The 9,765-nt window shown below is 41.2% G+C and overlaps 1 protein-coding gene and 1 pseudogene across 2 annotated transcripts in view; both read right to left on the bottom strand.

Moving 5' to 3' along the window:
* Nucleotides 1-613: 613 nt before the first annotated feature.
* Nucleotides 614-903, bottom strand: LOC309556334 (small nuclear ribonucleoprotein F-like; annotated as a pseudogene). Its single transcript has one exon. The product of its transcript is annotated as a small nuclear ribonucleoprotein F-like (transcript).
* Nucleotides 904-5,328: 4,425 nt separating this feature from the next.
* Nucleotides 5,329-9,765, bottom strand: part of LOC309556333 (NXPE family member 1-like) — a 186,382-nt gene continuing 181,945 nt past the window's right edge. The window contains exon 6 of the mRNA XM_082258787.1: nucleotides 5,329-6,165. Within this exon, the coding sequence (XP_082114913.1) occupies nucleotides 5,627-6,165 (539 nt within the window). The 3' untranslated portion in view covers nucleotides 5,329-5,626. The remainder of the gene's footprint in view (nucleotides 6,166-9,765) is intronic.

The following is a 9,765-nucleotide window of genomic DNA, read 5'->3' as shown; positions in this document are numbered from 1 at the left end:
TTGGTAATAAAAAGGGTATGGGGGGGGGCAAGTTACTTCCCTGGAGACATGTATCAATACAAATTTTTTTTAAAAAAAGATTGTTTTTAAAGGAACATTGGTTTTAGTGATGTCTAAAGGGCAACAAAAAAAGAAAAATTCCTTTAAATATAGTGACTGGGCAGTCCCCATAGTCTGCCTGTAAAGTGGCATACCTGTACCATGTATAGAACTTGCTGCAGTAAAACTGACATATATAAAGAAAAAAAATGACATTTAAATTGATTTTCTCTGCAAGCTTTCTTTATTTTGTAAACAACAGCTTGGGGGGGGCCAGTCTATATGATGAGGCCACAATTTAATGCACTCGGAACAAGATTAGAGGTTTTTTGGATAAATTCTCCTGTCTCTTTGACAGACTTTGGATGGAAATAACAAATTTTTTGCACCACGTTTAGCAAGCCTTATGTGAAGGAGCCAAATTATAGTATAGACCAAGATTAAAAATTGGGCTTTGGGTGTTGGTGGTGCCTTCACACTGTAACCCTATAGTGGTACTCTTAAAAAAAATGTGTTTATTTTTCTCAACAAAACATACAAAAACAATGTCCAACAATAACCTCAAAAGAGAAGTTTCAAAATAAATTTACAAAACTAATATAGAAATTGCTTTATTCTCTCATCTCGCCCTCTTCTTCCTCGTCTTCTACTCCTCGTATATACAAGACATTGTTACACCTTATTAGAACTTCTCCAAGATGTCCAGACAATGCCCATCAGCATACTCTTTTTTATTGGCGAGCTGCATGTTCATATAGCCATCCACAGAGACTACTTGTATTCCATACCCCACTTCAGTTTCACCATTACTGCCTTACCAGTAAGGCCATGAAGGAATGTTTTTGGGTTTAGTGACAAAGTCATTCTGCAGCTGATCTACAAACCAGTGAAAAGAAGAAAACATTTCCCTGCAGAATGTGGAACACAGCACCAGAGAGCAGGAAATGGCTGGAGGTACTCTTGATGAAAGCAACAATTGGCCTTTCTGTAAAAAATTTAAACTATATGCACCTGTCAAACAGATGCAGAAAAATTGGTCCTTGGATGTTAATTGTGTCCATGAACCCTATACCAAAAAATGACTTTTTTTTTTTTATCAACACCCACAAAGCTAGGCAGCCCAGACAGTCTTGCAGAGATTCCAGATCCCAAAAACATTTATTAGCGACATCGACATCAGGGGCATCATAGCTGTTGCTAATCCAGGACTGATTCATTTTGACAAATGTCAGCCTGTCAACAGAGTCTGTGAACAGGCACGCTATTTAATCTGTCGCAAAACCTCTGGCAGCACTGAATTCCCATTTTGAAAGCATGCCGGATGCAGGGCAGCCCAGCAGCTCAATTGCATACTAGGTAAGTTATGGGTAGTGGTCTATTCTCATAACCCAGTAACCCAGTGGATTGTCTACTGGAAAGCTCTCCATGACTGTTTTTGCCCCTAGATAAACTTCCACCATAGTATGCAGATGCTGCTGATGGGATTTGGAAGCTGGCAGCCCTGAACACCAAGGACTAAAACATTTTTAAATGCATTATTTAGGCAGCCCCTTCTCCACCACTCCTCCTTTGACCAACAGAAGCCTCAAAATGACATTTTCCATGAGACTGTAACCTACCAGAGTCTGGAAAGGTGCTACATAAACTCCTCTTTAAGGTGTCGTCATTTTTTTTTTTTCATAATGCATTCCCCCTGCGAAGGCTGGATGAGTTCTGAGACCTTCCCCTTGTAACAGTGGTCAAGGAGGGTTGCAAACAATAATGACCCTTCTCCTTGATGCCAAAAATTCTTGGGTCCTTTCACAGGCTTTGAAAAATAAGGGAGCTCATGCACCCCAAGTTTGTGAAGGCATGAGAAGCAGAGTCCTCGGGTCGCTGAGGATTATCATATATATGGAACTGCCTCCTCCCAGCCACATACTACTCCCAAGGTTTCTGGAGACTGAAAACCATCTCCTAAGGTTTGCTGTATGTCTCCCTCTGCTTCAATGCCTTCAAAACTGCCAGAATCCTCCTCTTCCTCCCTCGCCTCTTGTGTGTTCTGTGGCATCGCAAAAATGGTGTCTGCATAAAACGGGCCTTGAGAGAAAAGGAACTCCTTCTATTTCTCCTGCTGCTTTGCCTCGAGTGCCATGTCCATAATGCCATGCAAAGTACGCTCCAGCAGGAGCACAAGAGGGATAGTGTCACTGATGCATGTGTCAACATGTGTCAGCTTTCCTTGTCGAAGAGCTGACAGAAGGTTAGTGCCATTATCACACACCACCATTCCTGGCTTAAGTTAACATGGCGTGAACCACCCCTGGGGAGTGGCGTGAAAAGTTATCATGGCGTGAACCACCCCTGCAGAGCTGAAAGAATCTCTGCTCAGGTCTGGCTCCTGTGCCCTGGAACGACCAGCTGAAGCACTGCATGGTATCTTTTACCCTGACTCATTGAATACCCGCTTGAATGCTTAGGGGGTGCTGGTGGTTCATAGGACAATTCAGCAGAGGAGGGGTGGAGCTGACCGATCTTGCATCACCACCACCAGTTGTATGGAGACTTGGCTGCAAAACCTGCTCCAGCACTGAGCCCTGTCTTGCATCCTTGCTAATTGCAAGCAGTTCCCCAATGTGCTGTGAACTAAATACACTGCTCAAAAAAAATTAAAGGAACTCTTTTTAATCAGAGTATAGCATCATTCCTGTCAGTGGAAGATGCTGAGAGGTCATGAGATATAGCGGGGGTAGACATGAAAGGTGAGGAGTGAGGAGGAGAAGAATTGTGTCCCTTTTGTGTGGCTTTCAGGTGCTCTTGCCAACAGAGTGAGTGGTGGGAGGATAAATGCCTTTGCAAGAATGTGGTACCCAAATGGATGTTTTTTTTGCCACGCTTGATCTGCTTGCTGGAGAGATTAGAAATTGCAACAGTGCAATCAGCTGCATATGTGCTAAAAAAGGCCCACACAGCTGAGTTGTTGGAAGTGGGCTGGGAGATAACAGCTCCACAATCTGATGGAATAGCACGATTGCTCTCTACTGTTCCATGATGGCTGCCTCTGGAAGACATCCTGCCTCGTTGGGGTTGTGCCTCCACCTCACTTTTCACCTCTGCTTTATCTGGCACCCAAGTCACGTCAATTAACTCATCATCATCCCCTTCATCCTCAACATCACTGGAGCCAACTTGGCAATACGCTGTGGCTGGGGGAACATAACTGCTAATTTGTTGTTTATCAGTGTTCTTCCCTGTCTGTAGGCTCATGTTGCTCCCTTCCTTAACCTCAGAAACAACACCAGAATCCTGTAATGCCTGTGCATCATCAAGAAGCAAGTGGCTTACGCTGTGTTAAAATAATTCAGCTACAAATTCTGAATGGACCCTCTGAACACTGTTACACCCTTTCCAGCAAACTATGCAATGAAAAACAGGGATTTTTAGTTTACACATATTGCAATACATGCTTAAGCTTGCCAACTGCGTAATGTAATCCCTCTTATAGCCAGTCCTACAGTGCTTTGCCACTGCAAATGCTACTGTGGACACCATCTTTATGCCCCATGTTGACATGGTGTCCACCATAGCATTTGCAGTGGCAAAGCAGTGAGTAACTGACCACGTTGATGCAGTTGCCAGCTTAAGCATGTATTGCAATATATGTGAACTAAAAATTCCTGTTTTTCATTGCATAGTTTGCTGGAAAGGGTGTATAGCAGTGTGCAGAGGGTCCATCTAGAATTTGTAATGTTAATATGTGGTCACACCCCTTTAGCACCTGATAGTTAAAGTAGTGCCAGATTTTAGAAGCTGATTGGCTACAGCAAGGGCAGAGAAGAGCGGTTAAAAAAACAAACTGCTCACTTCACTGGCAGTTGCCATCTTCATACCGTTGTAGTTTAAAAATTATAAATCCTACAATGAAGAGCTTTATATTATGAGAATCACAAGACCCAGACCTACATTGTGATTTATAGTATTTCTCTGAAATATTAAAAATGAAGGCACAGTCACTGTTTAGAAATTGCCCTTGAAATTTGAGGTGGCTAGAGGGGAGTTTCAATGAATGTCAATGGGCGAAGTGAGTTGCAAACAAATGGTTATATTGTGAAAAAAAAAAAAATCAGGACTATGGCTTAGCCATGGACATGTTTAGTGGCAGCAGGGATAGCTGAACGTTTTGATATAAGATTTGTGTAGATGGGCTTGAAAATTAGGGAGTGGTGGCAGTTTAGAAATCATGTCCTGAATTTTCAGCTCCCACTCTAGCTTTTGTCAGCTCCCACTCTAGTTTTGAACATTCCGCCATTCATTCCTATGGCACCAATTTCGCCACAAAAACGCAGATATTTCATGAACCATTCGGTCAAAGTAATATCGCACCAATCGGGAGCAATCTGCAACTTTTTCAGTATATTACTTGTCTATGTAGTGTAAAAACTGTGGGAGGAGTTAGGGTGGTAAATTTGGCTATAATAAGAATATATATGTGAGATAACATTAAGTGGTCTTGCCATGCAAGAACACTTAATTATGGTAATCAATTCACATGTCACAAGAAGTACATGCGCTTTGTTTCCAACCAAATAGATGGTTGCGGCTTCCATCGTGGGTTCCTCTAACCCAATAGTTCCAAAAACTGGCATAATATGAGGTCACATTAGGATGTCTACTTTCCAAAAATGAGTAATTTTGGGGGTGGTTGTACTGTCCTGGCATTTTAACAGAAAGTAAGTGAAACAGTTTTTTTTTTTTTTTTATTCTTTTTTCCATTATATGGTAAAAAATATAAAACCCACTAGTTATTAAATACCACCAGAAAAAAGCTCTATTTGTCTGAAAAAAATGGAAATAAACCTTATTTGTGTACAGTGTTTGCATGATGTTTGCATGATGGTATAATTGCCAAATTATCACAGCAGTGGCCTAATAATGATGGGGTATTACAGGATGGTACTCAAGTCGTATATAGATTTATGAATTCATCTTGGCTAGAGAATCAATCCACACAAATTTGCTTTCAGCCTGAATTGTCCTCAGTCACAAAACGTGGGCAAAGGTTTATTCATAGTCACTCGCAATTAGCTATGGTTAAAACGCATTATAGTATTAATTTATTGAAGGCAAATAAGCTATTCACTTTGCAAAAGAACTTGCACCAGAGCTAAGTGAATATAATGAAGCTTCACTGCCAGGAATACCCGATCATATACAACGAAAAAACAAACAAACAGCATTTTTTGCTTGTTTAAAATTGAATATAGAAATCATTAGAACTTCTCCTAATTTACTAAGCTCTTGAGCAAATTCTCTTGCAATGTGCCACTTCCCTTGCAAAGTGAGCAGTCTATTTGCCTTTAGTAAATCAGCCCCAATGCCACCGCTAAAAAACAATTAGGAAATTATAGGTGTGTCCAGGCAATGTAGTTAAAATCATAGAGATAGGTTGAGACAGGAACAAATGCTGGGCAGCAAAAGGTGCCAGTAATTTTCAGCATTCCGTTCAGATTTTCCAAATGGCACAGTAGCTATTATATTCCAACTTCACCTCTAGTATGATGCAAAATTGGGAAAATAAAACAACAATGACATATCTTTATCTAAGAGGTCAACTACAGATATATGTCATCAACATGTTGATCTCATTTCTCAAATATGGTTCTGGAGGATGAATCTGATTGTAATTGAATGCAGTAGTCATGTCCCAACCATTTATAAAACCAACATTTATGTCTTTAAAGATCATTTCCATAATGAAATAGTGAACATATGCATGGAAATCACCCATTCCTTCAAATTCATTTGCCATCTCACTTGTATTCTCCGTTTTGATGATAACTTTAGTTTCTGGGCTTCTCAGAAACAGGCGCTCTATGGCACGTCGGATATTGTATAGCCTCTTGATGTAGTGATGCACAGGAAATAATCTGAAATGCACCCCAATGTTGAAAACAATAACAGTGTACTGGTTTCCTCCTATTAAGTCAATTTCACGTGGAATAGTGCGTTCCTCTGCGAGGGTTGTGAATCCAAGATAAATAAATGGCCTTCCATGATGTTTCCAAAGAACATGGATATTTCTTTCAGTGTCGACACCTAAATGCTTTTGTGACCATCCTGTTTCATAGACATTGAGAAATTTTATGTCTAGAAAAAAAAAAAACTTATACTGTGAGAATTTCGTTAGGCTTTGGAAATCTAAATGCTACTACTAGATTAAAAAAATGAGGATAAACAATTAGATAACATAGGACCAGAGATGGAAAAACATCCTAAAATCTACAAGTTTGCCTGATCTGACATAGATTTAAAACGAAGAAATTAGATCATACAAAAAATACTCCCTAATAAATTTCACCCTCACTTATCTTACACCTTTTGACCTAAAAACACATCTTGAAAATTTTCCAGTTGAAAAAATGATAGAAAAATATATTTTCCTAAGCACAATGAGAAACATTGGATTTTCTGGATTTCTTAACCACTTCCGCACTGCTCACTAGAGCTGTACTGCGGCAAAGTGGCTCGATAACGTCTGGCAACGTAGTACTACGGAGGCTCGCTCCCACTGTATTCAGTCACAGCGGGAGTCGAGCCAGGGGAGGAGCGGCGGCAATCGCCGCCGCTCTTCCCCGATCGTCGGGGAATCGAGTGTGGAGATCTGCCTGCTTGTGTAAACACAAGTGGGTGGATCTCCTAAGTGACAGACAGGGTCAGATTGCAGGGTTCAGCATAACTGAACCCGCGATTTGTCCTTGTGTCACACAGTCCCCTCCCCCCACACACGTCAGTAAGCACCAGGCATACATTAACCCCTTGATCACCAATAAAAATTAACCCCTTCCCTGCCAGTGTCATTTTTACAGTAACAGTGCATATTTATAGCACTGATTACTGTAGTAATGTCACTGGTACCCCCAAAAGTGTCAAAAATGTCAGTCAGGGGTCCGATCTGTCCGCCACAGTGTCGCAGTCCCGCAAAAAAAATCGCAGATCGCCGCCATTACTCGTTAAAAAAAACCACCAAAAATTACATAAATCTTTCCCTTAGTTAGTAAACGCAATAACTTTTGCTCAAACCAATCAAAATACGCTTATTGCGATTTTTTTTTTTTACCAAACATAGGTAGCAGAAAACAAATTGGCCAAAAATTTAAAAAAATATTGATTTTTACATTTTTTTTTTGGGGGGGGGGGGATTTCATATAAAAAAATTTGAAAAATATTGTTATTTTTTCAAAATTTACGCTCTTTTTTTGTTTATAGCGCAAAAAGTAAAAATTGCACAGGTGATCAAATACCACCAAAAGAAATCTCTGTTTGTGGGAAAAAAAGAACGTAAATTTCGTTTGGGTACGGCGTCGCACGACCGCACAATTGTCAGTTAAATTCGCACAGTGCCGAATCGCAAAAAGTGGCCCAGACGTAAGACAGCAAAATCCTCCGGTGGTAAAGTGGTTAAAAGGATTATCATTATCAGCATCATGGACAGAGTAGAAAAATGATCAATAAAAAAAAGTAAAAATATATCTCTCCTTGAAATGACTCTTCCCAGGTACAGCAAAGTATCAATATTTTGCTGCAATTTAACAATGCTTCACTCAACAATATGTTTTCAATGCAATGCTGTAAGTCATAAATGCGTATAAGAAGCAGACCATGAAACAAATACTTCAGTATCCTCAAAAACATTGACAACCCAGCAGAAAAAAAGGATAAATGAAAAGAGACATCATTGCAGGATTACTGTGATGAAAAAACAAAGTAGTTGCTAGTTAAAAAAACAGCATCATCAGTGATGGAGAATGCTGAGAATCTGAGACTCAGTTGAGTTGATGCAAAAAATCAGAGAAGCCCTGCACTCCCATACAGTCAACTTAGTGTAGACTTGAAAACGGCCTCAGCCCATGTGTCTCCACCAAAGCCATGCCCCCTTACATGTTTTGTTCTGCCCACCAAAGCTTAATCATATTATGATTAAGTTCTGGTGGGCAGAGCGAACCATCAGGGGGTGTGGCTGTCGCGGAAAATCATGGGCTGGGGTAATTTTCAAGTTTACACTAGGTTGGCTGGACAGAAGGGCGACACTTCTTTGATTTTATACATGCATGGCTTCAGACCACCTTTGACAGCCTACATCTTTCTCCTTGGTGACTGCAGGAGTTTGGTTTCCCCAGCTTGATTGGCGTTCATGATCTGGAGCCTAAGGTCTCAACTGAGTTGCTATTTGGTCCCCAAATGGAAGATTTTACTAAGAGAAATACAGAGTATGTCTGTCTATGGCTTCAGTACCTTCTAACATAGCCTTCTAAATAGCAAGGTACAATCCTGTAGATTAGAAAGCAAGAACCTCTTATCTGCAATTCAGCAATTCAAAAATTATCAAAGTCATTGCAGCAGCATGATAATTTGTTAACCAGTATTTTCAGAAGGATAGGACAGCAATGCCAACCTCCATAATATCTTTTTTCTACTTTTTTGGAGGTACAAATAATAAATGCATATACAAATAAAATTTGCAGGAAAAAAAATGTACAGTTACTTTTTTGCAAGTAAGCCCGCAAAGCATTGCAACTGTGATCAGTGGGGATGGGGGTCCCATTTGCATCATGTTACACCCCAAATACAGGCCGAACATGTAACATTTGCGAAAAGGTTAGCCTTCATGTAAACACTTCTGTGTACTTAAATTGTAACTGTGGCCAGGCTACTGACATTCAAGTATGTATACATACTTAAGCAGTAAATGCCCCATAAAAAAAAGCCTTCACAGACCTCTGTTGCTGCAGGCACTGTGGAACAGTTCACCCTCAAAATTTACAGCAAAAGCAGCACTAAAGTCATTTTCACTGCAGCACAGCTCTCCCAGCCACTTCCCCAAGAACACTTTCTCTGTGTTTACATCAGAAAATAGAAGAATGGAAGGCTGCCAGTTCACTGTTGGAAGGGGTGAATTGGAATCCAGAAGCTTCCTTCCCCCCCACACCATGTGAATGTGCTTATCCACAAGAACAAAACATAAATAGTAAATCAATACATATTTTCTCTATCATTCATTGACAGACGCAGCTCCATATTCTTCTTAACCATTGGGTTATGATGCCCCCTACAGGAGTAGAACAATAGGCAGGTAAAAACTTTACCATGCCTATGGGGCAGTCCCTGAAGGCATACACCCACTCACTCTGCTATAGGATTCAGTTTGTTTCTGCCTAGTTTAGGAGTAGGACCTAGTTCCCGGCTGGGACTTCGGTCTTAGCTTGTTTTTTTTTTTTATTTAAAGGGAACCTTTGTTAAAATTAAAATTTTTTAGCTAGTTATGTTCCTGAGAGAACTGCATTTAACAGCCAGACTGGGTTTTGGACTGGATATCCTAGATGCTTAAGGTCTCCCAGTCCGGCCAGCGAGCATGTGCAGGTTATAACCCCATGCTAGGCCTTGCCACAACAGAGGCCCAATGGACGGGGGCTGGCCCGTAAATGAAGCACCTCGCCGGGACACACATGACCTGGTTCGGCCTGAGTCGCAGCATGCACCTTTGTCGTCAGCACCCCCACCCCGAGTGGAGAGGTAGTCTGTCCGGAGTGGCGCCCACCAGATTGTTGTTGGTATGGTGACTATTGTCCCCCCATAGTTCTTATGGTCTCGGGGTGGACGTGGGCCCCTCCTTGAGATGGTCGGACCCACGGGTTCCCTTCCATTTCCCCCAGCCCCTCTAACAGTCACGGTGGCCTTTTGGCCCCGAAG

This window comes from Pelophylax lessonae, assembly GCF_965119305.1.
Source record: "Pelophylax lessonae genome assembly, chromosome: 5".
In the NCBI taxonomy this organism is placed as follows: domain Eukaryota; kingdom Metazoa; phylum Chordata; class Amphibia; order Anura; family Ranidae; genus Pelophylax; species Pelophylax lessonae.
The sequence above is the reverse complement of the archived record's forward strand: the minus strand, read 5'-3'. Positions and strand labels throughout refer to the sequence as shown.